Raw genomic sequence first — 18007 nt, forward strand, 5'->3', positions numbered from 1 at the left:
GGGTGGGGTGGGCGGGGCGCGGCGCGGGGCCGATCGGGCTCGCTGCAGGGCCCCGGCGGCAGAGCTCAGCCTTCCTCCGCTGAGCCGAGCCGAGCCGAGCCGAGGCGCGTAACCCCCTCGCCGCCAGCGCCCAGCCTGGCGCGCCGCCGCTGCGCGCCTCCGCCACCGTCCCTCCCCCCCACCCCCCCGCCGTCCCCTTCTGCCCGGCTCCCCGCCTTCCCGAGCCCGCAGCTCCTCCCACTGCAGCCCCGGTGACACCGAAGCGCTCGCGACCCCTGACCTCTAACCCCCGCCCGCTCCTTCTGGCTGCTCTGGTCGCCCCCTCCTCATTGTTGTTGCGGTTGCATTGCGGCGGACTGGAGGACGGGGAAGGAAGGGAGTGGAGAGACGGTGTCGCGAGGAGGAGGCTGCCCCCTCCTGTCCCAGACACCGTGTTGGGACTTCCTAACCACCCCGCCCCCATCTTGCGCCTCCGAGGCCCAACTAGGCCCAAGATGCCTGTGGTCTCCGTACCGTCTCTGTCACCGTCACCGGAGCCCCCGCGGTGGAATGGGGGACCTGGGGGCCTTGCGCAGAGAATTGGCTCCTGGTCCGGGCGGAGGAAAACCTGAGCTCTGGCACCTATGGGGATGGAGTGCGTGGTCCTGAAAGATCATTAGGTTAAAGCCGGGGCTCCTCGTTGCCCTGGAAGCACGTGCCTGCGTCCTGCCTTGCGACCCCCTTCTGGTTCTGTGTTGTTTTACTCATTGCAGTTTGTCTCCTCTCCCCTCTCTGGCCCTGAGGTCTTCCAGACCGCGCTGCTTTTTCATCTTGATAGCTCCCACAGTGCCTGCCTCTGAGAACCTGTTTGCTAAGTGATTGAGAAGCTGCCATACCCAAAACATTAGGCTCCAGCCCGATCTTACTGGCCTCATCCCAAGAGCAATTTCCAGATTCATTTTTTTTATTTGCTTTTGAGTCCAGAGCCTCTTCTACATCTTTAAGTTAATTCTCTCTCTCTCTCTCTCTCTCTCTTTTTTTTTTTTTTTTTTTTTTTTTACAGCTTGAGGCAGCCTCCATGTCCATCCGGATGACATAAGGAGGATTTTAAGGCAGAAATGCAAGGCGATGGACACCTGGTCTGGACACCTGTGCACCATCCAACTTCCAGATCAGGCAGTACCTGGCTAAACTGGGAAAATAAGACAGGGGCCTGGGTGTGCTCTGAGGAAAAGTTAAAAGCTCAATGCAAATGCGAAGGATTGTCAGCAAAAGTCTCATTAATGAGGTCAGGAAACCAAAGGGACCGGGGTCTTTGATAATCCGTACTAATATGCAGAGAAGCTGGGTACCATCTTGGACTGCAGCCAGAAACACACATTTGTTGACACCTCTTTTGTGTCCAGTCCCTAATGTCTGCATTTCAGAGTTTGGCTGGCTTTGATTTTCCTGCAGCAAAGAAGAAATACCCCAAGTGTGACTGGGAAGAGAAGACCCGGGACTGGCCAGAAGCTAGAGTGAGAAAGGAAGAGCCATAGCAAGGATTTTGACTGTGATGAATGGCTTTAACATGCTATCTGGGTGTGTCCTGGCAGACTCCCTTGGGGTCTCCCCCACTTTGCATTTTTCAGGCTGGCTGAACTCAGTCATTCTAAGAAGAGGGAGAAATTGATGGGAGTGGGGTGGGAGGAATGGAAAAAAAAAAAAATCCTAGCATCCCATACCTGAGTCATTTGTTCCTCCAGTAAATATTTCTTGAGTACCTACTATGTGCCATAAGCTGTTCAGGCACTGGAAATCAATGAATCAAACAACCCTCCCCTCTCTACCTCCCCCCCAGCCCCCCAGATCCCAGCAGATGTCTGCTCTCTTGGTGCTTCCCTTCTGCAGTGTTTGTGGATGGTGATAAGTATGTGGGGAGATGGGTGGAGGGAGAAAGCTACCAGGCAAATAGAAGGCCTGGGCAGGGGTGGGGCGATCAAAAAGCTGGGTTTGGGTAGGGGAACCCAGGAAGAGCCAGGGAAAACAGAAGGCCCAGCCTGGGAGAGGCAGTGAGTCAAAGTGCAGGAGGTGGGAGGGTCTCTGACTCAGTGCACTGACCAGCTCCTGAAGATGGGAGCTCAGCCTCAGGACAGAAGCCTCCAGAGAAGTCCTCACCACTTGCTGAAGGTTTTATCCTAGAGCTCTGAGCTAACCTGTCACCTGGCCTTTCTGGAATTTTCTGGGGCCTTCAGTTGCAGCTGGCATCAGAAGCCTCATCTCCATTAGTTCTGCGTGTATGGGGTCACGCTATTTCCCCAAAGTACAGAGCCCAGGACAGAGTAGAGAGCCCCCTGCCCAGCCTGCCCTGTGGACAGCCTACTCTGGGTGGGTGGGTGTTGCCCCCTGGTGGTACTAGGAATCCCTGCTCCAGACTTCACCTCCACTCTGGGCTGTGGGGATAAGGAGAAAGGGGGTTATAGGCTTGGGGTGACAGCAGATTCTGGGCTTCCTGTCAGTTCCCAGCCTACTTCTCTCATCGGGGACTCTGTCTGTTCTTGCCTTTTCCCACTCCTCCAACCCCGATAACTGGCAGGCTTAAGCAAGGCTGTGAAATAGCCACAGTTGGAAACTCCTAATTCCACAAGCCTCTTTCCCTCCATTGTCACCTTTTCTCCACGTTCCTTCCCAGGGCCCCGTGGTTTTGTCTCGCAGTCAGAAAAGAACATCTGTCTGGGCACTAGTCCACACTAAAGTAGCAGCCACAGTGGTTCCCCTCACCAGGAATAAAGGTGGGGCACAAGCGTGGGAAAAGAGGGCAACGTTTGCTCCCAGAGTGACACTGACGGGCTGGCAAGCCCCTCAAATAAGGCCCTTCCTTGGTCTCTGAGAGCTGAGGCCGGCCCTGCCCACCCAAAGCTGGAGAGCCTGACATCAAAGCCATTTGCCCTTGCCCTTGCCCTACTGCCCTCCTCTCCATCTTCCTGCTCTGGACTCTACTTGTTTTGAGGGGTTCCGGGCCTAGCAGCGAGTCCCACACCTATCAAGCAAGGACCTCCCCATTGATATTCACATCTCCCGAGCCCTTTTGGCATTCGGAGCTCTGGCCAGGGACTGACCCCTCCTCCCTGAGGCCCAGGTCAAGGAGCCAGCATCCTTTCCCAGCCTGCCTTGCTCCCCAGACCAATTAATTGAATTGTTTTATCAACCATCATCACTGGGGGGAAGGTGATAGAGCCTTTCCCTCCCTCTCATAGAGGCCCTAAAGAAGAGAGCCAGAGGAGGTTGGAAGGCTCCTGTTTTGCTTATCAGTCCATTGAACCCTGGCCTCCCACCCCCACCTGCAGGCAGCCTGCAGAGACTAACAGGCTCCAAATCAAATGCCAAGAGCCTTCCCAGGAGGGGCCTGGGGAAAGCCCAGCATGGAGGACAGCCCTCGGGGCCTTGTGGAGGTCCACTGTAATGGTTCTGCACAGGGGCAGAAGGCAGGGTTGGGTGGCTCTGAAAAATCCTAGGGAAGGGTATGTGGGGCTCTGGGGAACTCAGGAGATGGACTCTGATGTCCCAGCTCTTAAAGAGAAAGGACCAGAAGGGTGCAGGCCACAAGCTCAGGCCTGGCCAAGACTCAGAGCCTCATAAATCACGGACTCAGAGTCAGAGGGCTGGCAGGGAGTGGAGTGCCAGCTCCCAGGTACATTCTCCTTGAGAGATTTCAGGCCTAAGGAGCAGCAGTGAGCTCTGGGAGACTGAGCTGGGCCTATGGTTGGACCAAGGGTAGAGAATGATATGGGGTCCCACGTGGCCTCTGCCTGTAGAACTGTATTCATGGGAGTCACAGGACCAGGACCAGCTAAATGGACCCCCCCAGAGCCCTCTTTACTCAAGGCTGCTGGGATAGAGACCCAGTCTGCATCTAGAGATAGCATGCGCGCGCGCACACACACACTAACTCAGGGTCCAGCTGGCAAGACTTCTTGGCACTCGGCATTTCTCCATCTAGAAAAGTACAGATTCCTCCCACCTGGCTAAATTCCAGCAAAACTGGTTCATTCCATCAGAGTGCTTAATTAGTTCTGACGGTCCCAGCCCCCTCCAGCAGTGTCCTGGGGAAAGGGGAAGCCATTGTCTGGAGAGCCAGACCCAACCCTGGCTCCTCTTGGACGCTCAGGAAGCCCAGGGACCCTTCTCCGCTTGGGCCAGCCCTGGGAAGAACAGAGAGACCCAGAAGCCAGCCAGCTTTGACCCAGGGAGCCGCCAGGTGGATCTCCACCGAGTCTTTCTGCTCTGTATCTGGCACTGTCGCTGGCATGGGGTAATCTTAATAATGGTTTGTGGTTGAGTGACAGATATAGCCTTCTCCCCATTTCCCGGGTTTCCTCCCACGTAGGACAATGTCAGTGAAGAATGCACCTGTGTGCCTGGCACCAGTGGGTAATGACAGTGGCGGGACACTCCAAGTCAGATTATGACTACCTGTACGAGGCAGAGGCCCCTGCCTGATCCTTATTTGTATATTCCCAATGCTTAGCACAATCCTTAGGACTCAGAACACTCAGTTCATGCTCGATGCATGGAACTAGTGAGGTGGGATAAGGTGGGGGGAGGGTAGAAGCCCTCCCTGTCAGAACTTGCATTGCCTAGACTGAGAGTCAAGAAACCCAGGCAGCAGCCCTGGTTTTCCCCCTGTTTGCTTGTCAGAATTCTGCGTAGATCTCTTCCCCTCCCTGGGCCTCAGTTTCTCCAATTGTTCTAGAAGGAAGTTGGGCCAGATCGTCCGTAGGCTTCGTGTTCTGGTTACTATCACTTTGAAGCAAATTACTCCCCAAATTTAGTGGGGTCCATATGACGAGCATTTTATTTTGCTTAGGATACTAAGGGTCAGCAGGTCAGAAGGGCTCGGTTGGACAATTCTCGCTTGGGGTCCCTCATGCAGCTGCAGTCCACGCGGGCTGCAGACCTCTCAAGCTCATGTTCACCGTGCCGTGTTCCCAGGGCCCGCAGGTGATGGCGGCTGTCAGCTGGGAGTTCAGCCGCACCTGGCAGCAGAAGCACCTACAAACACACGGCTCCTCTAGCACCTGCAGTCTCGGGGCAGTTGGACTTCCTATGTGGCGGCTGGGTTCCCCCAGAACCACTATCCCTAGAATGCCAGGTAGAAGTGGCATGGCCTTCTTAAGCGAGCCTCAGAAGCCATACAGCATCACTTCCGCTGTACTCCGTGGGTCAAAGGAAACATTTACTCATCCAGGTTCAAGGGGAGGAGCATAGACTCCACTTGAAGTATTAAAGGATTGGGGCCACTTTTTTAAAAAAAGGATTTTATTTATTTGACAGAGAGAAAGTGCACGAGAGAGCGCACAAGCGGGGGGGGGGGAGGAGGCAGAGGGAGAGGGAGAAGCAGGTTCCCCACTGAGCAGGGAGCCCGATGTGGGGCTTGATGTGGGGCTTGATGTGGGGCTTGATGCGGGGCTCCATCCCAGGACCCCGGGATCATGACCTGAGCCAAAGGCAGACGCTTAACCAACTGAGCCACCCAGGCGCCCCCTGAGGCCATTTTTTTTTAAACCACCACATCCTGTGGTGTGTAGAATCCTTCAACCCTGGCCCGAGCCCTTATGGGTGGACTGAGGCTGTGTGGCTGGTTGCGGCTGTTTGCTGGGGGTGGCAGGACAGTGTGCAGGATCAGTGATACTCCCTTCTTTGGAAACAATGCCTTCTCTCCCCGCCTTTCTTGGTTTCTTTGGTTTTGGGGCTGAAACCATCCTTTCTGAATGGCTCTGCGAGAATGGCTCATGGCATGGGTGATGGGACCCCCAGAATGAGACGGGTCCCACGGACTTACTCCAGTTGCAAAAAGGAAGGAAGCAACTATTTAATGAGTACCTGCTGTATTTCAGTATGGAAAGGATTCTACACTGTATTCTAGGAGGTATTCCAGAAGGAGTTCATTTTTCCCTCACAGCAATTTGATTGTCCTCCTCCATTTACAAACTAGAAATGGCGGTCCAGAGGCTTGTGACTTGCCCAAGGTCATACAGTTGGTGACCAAGCCATGATTCAAACCGAAGCATGCCACCTGCCTCAGGCAAACCCAAGGCAGAAGGGGCTCTTCTCATGTCTCCCACATGTCTTCCTCCCTGTCTGCTCTCTCTACCCATAGCCCCAGCTCAGCCACTCACCTCCCCGTCAGAACGAACCTGTTCTGTGCCCCAGTTTTGTGTCTGTAAGTTGATATTCCCCCAAGGAGGATGCTCCCACCCAGATGCCAATGGTTGCAGATCCCTAGCACCCTGCGATGAGCCCGTGACAGGGGGAGCCACAAATTCTTTGGTCCCCTTCCCATCGGCAAGTGGGGTCTGTATGCCCTCCTATTAACTCTGGGCAGATGCGGTGATCACAGAAAACAACAGAAGTGACATTGTGTCATTTTCCAGGCCCTCACCTTAAGAAATTGGCAGTTCCTACTCTGTCTCTTAAAATGGCCTGCCTCTCTGGGTACCCTGAGCCATCACTTAAGAAGTCTGGCCACCCAGAGATGCACTATGCTGGAGAAGCCAGGTATAGACCCTCTTCTGGTGACATTCCCAGCTGAGCCCAGTCTGCCCGCCATTCTTACTGAGGTGTCAGCCATTGGGATGGACGTGAGTAAGGCTGCCTTGGGCCCTCCACACCAGCTTCTCTGCAGTTTAACACCGCTGAGTGACCTCGGTTGCCACCAGAAGAGTCACTCAGACAAGCCCTGCCTGAATCCCTCACCTCAAAAACCATGAGATATAATAAAATGGTTGCTTTAAGCCACTAAGATTTGGGGTAACTTGATACCCCATGGGGGCAACATGCATAATCTCATCCAATTCATTCATTATACCTATTTTACAGACTAGGACATTTAAGCTCAGAGGGATTAAATAACTTGCCCTAGGTCTCCTGGAAGGCGGGAGGCCCATCTGGCATTTGAACTTGAACTTGGAAAGTCGGACTCCATAGCTCCTTCAAAGCCACTGCTTCTTTGTGGCTCTAAGTGTGCCTCCTGGCGGGGGGAGGGGGTCGACATTTCAACCAAAAACACTCCCTTCAACGAAAGGATTGAATGAATTTACAAAGAGGGACATTTTCAGCATGGGGACTTTCTCGACTGAGAGGTACGTGGGGGGATTTGGAGTCTGGGGGTGGTGGGGAGAGGTGTTCCCTTCAGAAAACTCAGGACAACAGAGGTTGATTTACTCATCTTTGTGCATCCATCGTTGGCACAGGACCTGTCACTGTGGATGCTTAATAAATGTTCCTTCAACGAACAGACTAACCCACAAAGGCGGAAGTGCTGGTGTTAGGGAGGAGGGTAGGGGATCTAAGATCTGGAGCGAAAGGTTCTCCTGCCATCTGGTGGCTATTTCTGGAATGATACTGTTTTCTTCTAAGACAGGAGAAGGACATGGAGGGCTCATTGGGGGGCCTTGGCTGTGTGTGCAGGAGGTGAGGAAGCAGCATTGCCGACTGGAGCGGGGTGCAGTAGGGGGGCCTTACCTTCCACTGAAGTTTGCAAAAGATCAGAACTTAGTGTGTGGCTTGCTCCCCGTGACCCCTCGAGCCTCCTGCCATCCCTCTCCTATCTCCCAGCCCCCAGCTCTCCCCTGAGGTGAGTTTCCACATGCCCCCGCCTTGCAGAATGACAGGTATGGCTCTTCCTGGCACTTAGGTAGAGTTTCCCCATAAGTGGACACCAAACACCATCCTCATGTCAGACAGAGCCTCATTCTCCACACTTGGGAAAACCCAGAGCACAAAACGCCTCCCCCCGAAGCTGTTCACATGAGATTTTGTGTGCGGATGACTTGGACCCCAAGAAGGCCTGCCACAAGCGTGCATGTTGTTCAACACCCAGGATGATTCTTAGGAAAATAAACATGCATCCCTCCTCATTGTCCCCGAACTCCCCAGCCAGCCAGCACCCACAACCTCACTGCGGTCCTCTCTGCCCCATCCCATCCATGTTTGTCCCCCAGAGCTTCTGCTGGGATCTCTGGCTTCCCCATGCCCTCTCCCTGAGCCTGGGGCAGATCAGAAAGGCAAGAGGGGTTAGGTAAGAACAGACACTTTATTGTACACCATGGGCAGCGGGTGAAGAGAGGAAGGAGGGGATCTGGGAGTGACAATGCCTCGTCCCCTCCCCTGGGCTGAGTGGTCTTGACCCAGGGCTCTGGCCAGTCATGGGGCACATGGATTTGAATTGTTCTGAACTTGCATCAGAACCAAAAGGGATACCTGCTGTGTGTGCTTGGGTCTGTACAAAGCAGCGCTCGGGGTGAGGAGGGACCCTGGGCCCTTCTTCCCCAACCCCAGTCATCAGGCTCCAGTGAGGGGGCAGCAGGCCCCCAGTTTCAGGGCCTAGTGGACGCTCAGGGAGTCAGGTGTGTTCCAACCTGTTGTCTCTTCTCTTTTCCACCATGGGAGTACTCTGGGGGGGGGGGGGGATGCAGCTGTGAGGAGGAGCAGAAGGGGAGCCCCCTGCCCATAATACTGCAGGCCTGCTCAGGGCCTGGCACCACGCGGCTTCTAGGCCCCCAGCCTCAGCCTCTGGCAGGTGACTCGGGAATTCTTCTCCTGGCACTAGGAAAGTGCAAGTCCCCTCAGATTTATTGCTGGAGGGCCAAAGCCAACCTTGCTGGTATCAACTAGAGTGCCCTCCCTGTCCATCCCCATCTGGATCTCAGGCTTCATGCTGCCTCAGTGGAGAGGGCTCCCTGAGCAAGAAGCTGGTGATTGGGCCTGGAGGACAGGCAGGGCGGGGGACCAGGGGACTCTTTCGGGCACGCCCTGCCCTGCCCTGCCCTGAGTCCGCTGTCCCCTGTGGGCACTGCATGGACAGCACCAAAGCCAGTAAGGGATGGGGACCCTGTACAGGGATGTGGGGGCCTGCCCCTCTCCGGCCCCCTTCTGCTCCTCTGGGGAATCTGGGGCTGGATTGTACCTCATCAGATGCCCCACCTGTTCTTGACTCCCCCCTGGCCTCGCCCCGCTTCCGGCTCCCCTGAGGAGTGAGGAGAGGAGTATGAGTCAGAAGCACAGGGGAAGAGCAGCTGTTCCTTTCAGAACACTCTCAGAACCGTCTCAAGGACAAATGCGGGACAGAGGTGCTGTGAGCTGCTCTCCTGGGGTCTCACCATCTTAAGAAACCCTGTGCTTTTCCTCAGGATGAAGAGCCCGTGAGTCCAGTGGAACAGCAAGAGGTTGGCTAGAAAATAAATGTAGGGGCTTCCCCCCCTCCAAAGCCTCTCCTTCCCTGTTTCTGGCAAGCCCAGTGGTATGAAGGCAATGAGTCACCAGCAAGAAACACCTGCCTTTCCCCACAGCACCCTGCCCCGAGGCCTTCCTTGCCTGACAGAGCTGAGAGGAGAAGATGGCGGCCGGGGGTGGGGGGAGGGCAGGGTGGTCTTTAGGAACACGGTGAACACTGGGGATCACAAATCACCATGCACACGCCACACACATACACACGCGCACGCGCACACACTAAGCTCCAGGCCCTATGTCTAACACAGCAGAGACACAGCCAGGACAGGGCCTGGCCTACGGCAGAAGGCTGCAAGCATTACCCAGCCTCTAGGAACCAAGCCGATGGCCCGGCTCAGCCGCCCTGGTGCAGGCTGGCAGGCTGGGGCCTGGCCCAGCCACACGCTACAAAATTAAAAATATATCAAATATACAATGAAAATAGATCTGTACAGCACTGAGGATGAAAATAGTCCACCAGCCACAGTATAATATTGGGTTTGTCAGTTAACAGCATTTACACCCACATGTACAGATTGAATGTACAATAGAAATAGAATATATAGAAGAGTATATATAGTAGAGAGTCTCTCCTGGGGCATTGCTTTTCCTGTTGCTAAATCTGCTGAGATTAGGCAGGGGGCCAGGTAGGAGGTGTTAGGTGAGGGTGCCTAAGGCGGGATGTTGTGCCCCAAAGGCTCATGTCTTTGGGGAGATGTGGGCCTCCTTCTCCCCTCACACTCAGAAAGGACAGGTGTGGCCGGAGGGCTGGAAACGGGAGCGGATATGGAGGAAGGAATGAGTCAAGAAAATGGCAGGGTGGGAGGATGGACCCCCAGGCAAGGTGGGGGGGAGTGGGAGCAAGGGGCTAAGGGATGAAGGAGGGAACCCCGGGCCTCATCTGTCCCTCCCCGTGCTGAGAACACGAGAGGAACTCAGGACCTTCCGCGAAGGTGCCCAGGCCTAGCACTGTGGCCTGATGCTCTGCCCACCACAGGTCTCACAGATGGAGTTCTGCTGGCCCGGCCTGCCTGCCTGCCTGCCGGCCATCCATCCACAACCGCGCACCCATGCATCCATCCACGCACCAGTCCATCCATCGCTCTGCAGACAGGATTCTCCAGCCGGGCTCTGATCCTCCCAGCCTGCACTCTGAGGGCAGCCCTCTTCCGGGGAAGGCCTCAGGTCAGGGTGGGTGGGGGTGCTGGGGGTGCCCAGCCCGGCCCTTCCTCCCGGCAGCCTCCAGTGTCCACAGCACTGCCTGTGTGCCCTCCCCACCACGGGCTGGGCATCTTGGGGGAAGGTTCCCGAGGTTATTTGCACACGACGGGCACACCGCACGGGCTGGGCTCGCACAAGGAGAGTGAGCGGCAGCCCAAAGGGGCAGTGAAATTATCCGTCTTTCCCCAGGTGTGAGGTTTCCTGGGTACGAGCCCCTGAACTCCAGAGACCCCCCATTCCAGGAGAGAAGCTGCCACTGGCGAGAAAGTTGAGCCCCAGGTGAGAGAGGGATTGTGCTTCACAATTGCACTCCAAACCATCTGAATTGTGCTGTGAACCATCAGGTGTGCTCTGGAAACCTCTCTGTGCACTGTCCCCTCCTCTCTCGAGGAAGGAGGCACAGGCCACTAGTGTGGGCTCCCGGCTGGGGATGGAGAGGGCAGGCAAAGCCCTAGTGGGGGTGGGGAAGGGCCCGGGGCAATCCTCTCCCAGGCAGGATGCGGGACACACGCTGCCCCAGGCAGGGCCAAGGACGTGGGAGATGTCCCCCCAGAGCCCCAGGCTGAGGGGCACCCATGCCTAGCCCCCCTCCCGCTGCCAAGGCTGGCGCTCAAGCCAAAGTGCACCAGCTGTCTCGAAAAACAGAACTTGGGGACTTCTACAAGATTCCATCCCAAGTCTGAGCCCTGAGTCCCGGCACAATCGTCCCATCCCCAACCTTAAATCAGTCCGCCTCTGGGATGCCCCACACCGCATCCTACCCCACCCGGTGCCCTCACCACCAGCTGGCAGCACAGAGGGATGCCCAGGACCTAAGAACTGCAGGTGCCAGGAAACAGGGGGGGGGGGAGCGACCCCTACAGTGGCCACTCGCCATCTCCCCTGTGCTGGGAATCAGGGCTTCTGGACTGTTCCCGTTTGTTAGTTGCGATTTGGTGAGAAGATCTCAGGTTTGACGGGTTGAGAGCCTGCACTGGGGGCGGAGTCTCTCCCAGCCCCTGCTCAGGTGTAGGGGGAAGCTGGCTGGGACTGGGGTGGGGGATGAGGCAGGGCAGACCCCCTCTCCTTGGGCAGAGGGCCTAGCCTAGAAAGAGAGGCCAGGCTGGGACGAGCGGGCTGGATGGGTGTGAGGGGGCGGAGGTGGGCAGGGCGGGGTGGTGGTCACAGCTCCGACTCAGGGGTGCCAGCCAGGAGGTAGCTGCTCCCATAGCGTCCGTTGGGGTCGCCGCCGGTCTCCAGGAGGGACGTGCTGCCGGGCCCCAGGTAGGAGCGGTGGGTGGGCATGGGGGACGGCGCCTCGCTGGGCACCTTGCTGAGGATGAAGCGGGTCTCGTCGTTCTCCTCCAGGTTGGAGATGTCCTTCATCATGCGGCCCTTCTTGTAGGACACGGAGAGGGTGTTGGAGCCGTCGGAGAGCAGGTGGAAGTGCCGAAGGATGAACACCACAGGGATGGGCAGGGTCGCCACAACAATGAGGGTGATCAGGAGCGCCATGGCCCAGTTGGGAAAGTACAGGTAGCGCTCTGCAGCCTAGTGGGGGGGACGCAGGTGAGGGCTGTGACAAGCTCACCCTCCCGGGACCTCCAGGCCCGTCTCTTCCTGCCCTCTCCCCGCCCCGACCCACCATCCTGGCCAGGCACCAGCAGAGATGGAGGCCATCAGGGTTGCTACTTGAGTTAACTGGTCCCCTTGGTCAAGGGCCTGAGCTCCCCTGGGTCTCAGTTTCTACATCTGTAAAATGGGTGGGTGATTCTGCTCCACAGACACGGAGAGAGAACATGGGTTAGAACTGGGCAAGTGTGTCAACCTTTCTGAGTCTCAGTCTCCCCATGTGTGCTAGGGGATAATGCCTCCTCTCTCTCTGGGCTGTTGTAAAAATAGAGGCCCTGGCAGGGCCTGGCACACAGCAGCTACCCTATGAGGATTTCTCTCTATTGCCTGTTGCTTTCAGGTCCCCCCTCACCTCCTCCTTGATCCAGGCACTGTACCCCGGGGGCGTGACCCCCAGCTGGATGATGCTGGCCGTGGTGAGCACAGCCATACACAGGGGAGACACGAACTTCCACATGTAGAAGTAGAAGCGATAGGGCCGGAAGCCCAGCATCTCCGTCAGCTCCTGCATGAACCTGCCAGGTGCACAGAGGGCCCAGCGTTGGCATCCCCACCGCGCCTGAGCATTCCCCCACAACTGCCTCCTCCAGGAAGACTTCACTGACCACCAGTCCCTCCCTCCCAGGCTCTTCCATTCTTCACATTCAGGGCTCCCAGTTTATTATTCGGTGGCCCAGCTGGCTGGGCAGGCTCTGGTGTCCCCTGCTAACTTCCTCTGAATACCTCACGTCACACCCCACCCAGGGATATGTTATAGTCCACGGGACATGCCGGGCAGGCGGACCGGCACCAAGGACTTCTGCGTTCACCAGGCGCCCAGCCCCACTCACACTGGCCTGGCCCTAGGCCGCCCCTGCTGGAAACGAGGTGACGTGCACGTCCCTAGTGTCCAGGGGCCCTGACTTGGGGGTTTCTAACCTCCCGCTCTGTGGGGGGGATGACCATAGCTGCAGGCTGTGTATATGAATGTCATAAGAAAAAAATCATCTCTACTTGAATAACACCTAACTGAAATCTTGCGTTTCTTTCTGTTGTAAATGCAAGCAACCACAGGGGTATTAGCAGTACCTGAGACTTCGTCACCAATTGATTAAATGACAGATATCTCCCTCTCACATTACAACTGAGCCTACCGACAAACATCATTTATATTCCTCACTATTTCACAATTACCATTATGATTACCCTAGCAAGATCTTCTGACTTAATGCAGTAAAAAATAACACACATTCATAAAAAACTGCACATATATTACTGTATCAGATTTTAAATTGTATTTTTGCTATTTTTCAATTTAATTCATTTCCTATATAATCCTATATGTTTTATTTTGTCCACTTAAACAATATTCTGCGAAGGCACACGGGGCTTCACCAGACTGCAGAAGAGTCAGGGCCCCTTCTAGCCCTGGCTCCCGGGGCTTCTCCCGTCTCACCACGTCCCCACCCACATTCTTGTAAGAAGGACATGGCTGTAGCAGGGCCGTGAGAGAGCCTGATTCCAAGACCCCGTCCAGACATCAAGGGAGCCCCCAGCCTTGCAGAGAGAGTGGGAGGGGCCTGGCCCTGGGACTTCCCAGGCTCACAGATTTGTTAAATGAGGAACGAGGCTAGGGGCTGACAGAGAGTGTGGCTCTGCCCTAGGCTCAGGCCATGAGACCCAATCCTTCCTTACCGCTGCCTGCCCTTACCCCACCTGGCCCCACACTTCGGGCCGTAACCACATCTCATCGCACACCCCTATGTCGATCACCTGAAAACTGCCTCGGGCTGCTGAAGTTCAAGAACTCCTTGACAGCGGGGGCCTCCTGTATACTCACTCAGTGCTTAAGAAAGTTAACAGAACTCTAAAGAGTTGGTTGTCAGGTTCGGGGCTAACTTAAGGCAGTTTAGGGTAATGCCAGGACCTGAACCCAGGAGGCTCACGTGCTCAGCCTGGCTCTGCCTCTCACCAGCCACGTGGCCTTGGGCAGTCATGTCCTCTCTCTGAGTCTCATTTTTTCCTAATGATCTCTAAGGGCACTTTCAGCTCTGACATTCTCAGAAGCAGCCCAGGGAACGCAGCATTCTCCAGGGGGTCGGAAGAGGACAGACCCCTCTTCCCATCCAACCCCTTCCCCATGTCCCCCTTACTTCTTGGTTCCATAGATCCAGGCCACAGCAATGTTCTCAAGGATGACGATGACAGTAAGCGGCAGGGTGGCCGAGTAGTCATCAAACATAGTGACAAAGTAGTTTCCGGAGCGCTGGACGAACAACAGCCCCACGAAGAATGCAAAGACACAGCAGCCCACTACAGAGAGCCGGGAGGCCAGTGTGGGGGCACAGGTGCAGGGTAGGCAGGGCCCGGGGGGCTTGGGGGGCACCCAGGCCCCTCCCTTCCCACCCCTCCTCCCAGAAGGCCTTCAAGGGGGGAGGGATCCAGATGCTGAGGTTCTGAGCTCCCACTCCTTTAGGAGAGGAGCAGCCCAGGGCCGGGAGTGACAGAGATGGAACGGGGTGCAGGCCAGCATGGGGGAGGACACCCCTGCCCAAGAGGATTCAGCAGGCCCTCAGAGACAGGAGCAAATGACCCAAGGAAGAGGCCGCCCCCTAGCTCAGGTTTGGCCCAGACACCCAGACAGCCTTCTCCTGGCCCTTGAGTGCTCTTCTCTGGGAGAGAAGCCGGGCTCCAACTGCATCCCAGTGGGGGCAGCAGGGAGCCTTCTCAGTATGGAGTCTGTCTAAAGTCAGAGGAGTGTCCTGATTGTCGTCCCTGAGGGCAGCCCAGCAGGCCAGCGGCGGCTGCGAGGAGGAGTTACCTGTGAACATCTCCTTGGGCACCTTGAAGGTGTCGATGATGGGTGTGGTGATGCCAGCCATGGTCCCAATCATACTGCCCAGGCCCAGGTTGATGAGCATCAGGAAGAACATGACAGACCAGAACGGGGAGGCGGGGAAGTGCGTCATGGCCTCTGTGAAGGCGATGAAGGCCAGCCCTGTGCCCTGCACGGACTGAGGGTGGGGTGGAAGGCGAGGGCTCAGTGAGGCCCACACCACTCCTGGGAGCCCCTTGCCTCCTTATCTTTGCCCCTGGGGCTTTAAGAATAACTCTTCTCTCTTTCACAGGAATCTGTGCCCTCACCAAAATCCTCTTGCCTTTTGACCAGTGGGTCTCAAACTTGGGTGAGTGTCAGAATCCGTCCTACCCCAGGGAATAAGATACCGATTTAAAAGTTCACCTGTGGGATCTGGAAGCTACGAGTTGTACAGCAACCCCAGGTGATTCAAATGAAGATGCTCACATTTAGAAAGACGCCCAGCTTGAGACCTTCCTCCTCTAGGAAGTCTTCCCTGATTGCTCCAGTCACAACTATGGGAGTTCCCAGTCCTGAGCTCCAGACTTCCATATAGTGGGCTCAGCCTCAGCTGCCTAATGGAACCACATTGGAGCCTTTAAAATACCAATGCCTGGGTCTCACCCTGGAGACAGTGATTTGATTGGTCTGGGGGTAGAGCTGGGTATCTGGGTTTTATTAAGTTCCCAGGTGACTCTGATGGGTAGCCAAGAGAGAGCCACTGTGTTAATGCTTGGGCCCCTGCTCATGGGGCAAGTGACCACACGCTGCCCACTGACATCACTTCTCCACTGAAGAAGGGCAGGGTTGGCCTGGGATCAAGGGAGCTGGCTCTGCCCCATGGAAGCCTTGGCACCGTTTGGGTCCCAAGACCCTGTGGGCATGTCTCTCTCCTGTTACCCCCTCTAACAGAACAGTCACTCTGAAAACTTCCAGCTGTGCAAATGGGACTAGAAGCACGGTGTCCACCCCTGGGCCTGAGCATTAATGAGGGTGCAGTATCCCCGTGCTCTACCCCAGGGGCGAAGTCATCGTGGCAGTGGGAGCTGCAGGGCGGACAGTGGGAGGAGGGAACAGAAGCAGCAAGGGGTGACTCAGAGCATGAAGATCAGAACGCTGGCTCCCCTTACTAGCTGTGAGGCCTCGGGAACACTCCCAACTTACCGGCTACACAGCTCTAGAGCAGGGGACAATATTAATGCTCAATTCATAGCACTGTCCTGAGGGCCAAAGGAGGTAGACAGCAGAGGCAAACACTAACGAAAATGCTTATTTTCTGTGAGCTACGTACAAAGCACAGTTGCAAGGGCCTTACAAATGGCAGCGACCCCCCCCCCACACACACACACACAGAAACCCATTCAATGAATCTGAAAGTCGTTCTGTAGAATTCCTGTGATTTCTGTGATAGGCGCGTCTGCCTTATCTCCTCGTCCAGACAACCTACCTCCGGGCAGGGGTTTGGCTGATCCCTTTCTTCTCTCCCTCCCTGGATACATAGCAGGTCCCTGTTTCTCAAGCAAGTGAATGCATCCCTGGCAGCCTTCTGAGGCCTGTATGCGAGCTCCAGCCACCCAAGGCCCGTCTCTGGGTCCCACGCTCCCACGTCTGCCTTCCTGCCCACCCCGGAAAGGGCAGCCTGTCCCACACCTTGTCCAGCTCGTCCTCCAGAAGGCAGGGGTCAAGGCCCAGGGATGTGAAGCGGTCCTCCTTCACGGCCCTGATGACTTTGTACATCTCCGTGTAGTCCTTGGCAGTCAGGTGCGAGAAGTTGACGTGGGGAGGGATGAGGTCCCGGCTCAAGACGTTGGTGTGGAGGTACCCCAGGATTTTCTCGGCATTCCTGCAGCACAAAGCAGAGAGGGCCAGGTACAGAGGCAGGGGTGAGTACGGTCCTGGAGGCGCCTCCCAGACACCCAGGCAGGACACCCCCCCTCTTCCGCCTGCCCGCCATGGGCCATTGACAGAGACATCTCTGACACTGAGCCTGGGATCCAGGGGCCGGGAACAGAGAGAGCTCCACCACCCCCGGGGGTGGGGGGGGACAGGGACTCTGGGACTCTAGGTCACCCCCCGCCTGGGCAAGACAGACAGGAGGAGAGACGCCACCTACTCGACCACACACTTCTCGTTCATGATGTTGGCCTTGAAGCCCAGCACGGCAAACACCACGAGGGTGGCCAGCACCGAGGTGAAGAAGTTAATGAAGGACACCAGCGCAGCGTCGAAGTGGCAGTTGTTGTCTTGCTTGTTGTAGCTGGAGAAGGCGATGACACCCCCGAAGCCCAGCCCCAGGGCAAAGAAGACCTGGGTGGCCGCCTCCCGCCACACCTGGGGGTCCAGCATCTTGTCCAGCTGTGGGGGGAGGACCAGAGACACACAGATGATGGTTTCCCACGACACCCCTTTCCGCATGGCAGAGTGGGAAAGCTGGGGCTGTGTGAACTTGGGCGTCCCCCCTAGTCCCCACGTGCAGAACATGGGGAACGAGAGTATCGGCTTCAGAGGATGATTGTGAGGCTTAAGATCAAATAAATGCTATGTGCTTACTCAGTAACTTCTCAGTCAATTTTAACTGCCACCTTTGCTTACCTTGGAGCTATTATACTGAGGAATAGCTTCAGGGCCATTAGGTATGAGGCATGGCGCACAACTCCAGGGAGTGCCATTCACTTGAATGGTGCCTCCTAGAGTTGTGCAGTGTACAGCCTGCACACCAGTACCAGAAAACTAAGAACACCGATATTTCCCTGATAACCTCCTCCACTTCAAACCATGAGAAAGGACACCAACTTCTCCCTCCTGCCCACCTGATCTCCCTTTCCCCAGAAAAAAAAAAAAAAGGACCAATGTTCATTCATACACATCGACATACTCCAGATCACAGAAGGACCCTTCCCCCCTCCCACCCACCCAACTTAAAACACAGAACCCAGACACTTCCTGGAGAGGGGAAACCCCTGCCTGACCCTCCATGTGCCCTCAGACCTGACAGAACCCTGAGCTACACCAGCATGTAGAGGGCAGGGGGCAATTCCCAAAGTGCTTTTCGTATCCATTTTCCTTTTACTGTTTGCTCCTCAAGGGACCATGGCTTGGACCCAGCACGGG

At 56.0% G+C, this 18007-nt stretch overlaps 1 protein-coding gene across 1 annotated transcript in view; it reads right to left on the bottom strand.

Moving 5' to 3' along the window:
- Positions 1-7988: 7988 nt before the first annotated feature.
- The window catches only part of SLC6A17 (solute carrier family 6 member 17), a 49556-nt gene continuing 39537 nt past the window's right edge, over positions 7989-18007 (bottom strand). The window contains exons 8-13 of the mRNA XM_045895375.2: positions 17010-17251; positions 16547-16739; positions 14861-15053; positions 14193-14352; positions 12413-12575; positions 7989-11979 (exon numbers count right to left, since the gene is read on the bottom strand). Coding sequence (XP_045751331.1) covers positions 11611-11979; positions 12413-12575; positions 14193-14352; positions 14861-15053; positions 16547-16739; positions 17010-17251 — 1320 coding nt within the window. The 3' untranslated portion in view covers positions 7989-11610. The remainder of the gene's footprint in view (positions 11980-12412; positions 12576-14192; positions 14353-14860; positions 15054-16546; positions 16740-17009; positions 17252-18007) is intronic.

Source organism: Mirounga angustirostris, unplaced genomic scaffold (genome assembly GCF_029215605.1).
Source record: "Mirounga angustirostris isolate CCGP_5_RB_7025 unplaced genomic scaffold, mMirAng1.0.hap1 SCAF_4, whole genome shotgun sequence".
Classification (NCBI taxonomy): domain Eukaryota; kingdom Metazoa; phylum Chordata; class Mammalia; order Carnivora; family Phocidae; genus Mirounga; species Mirounga angustirostris.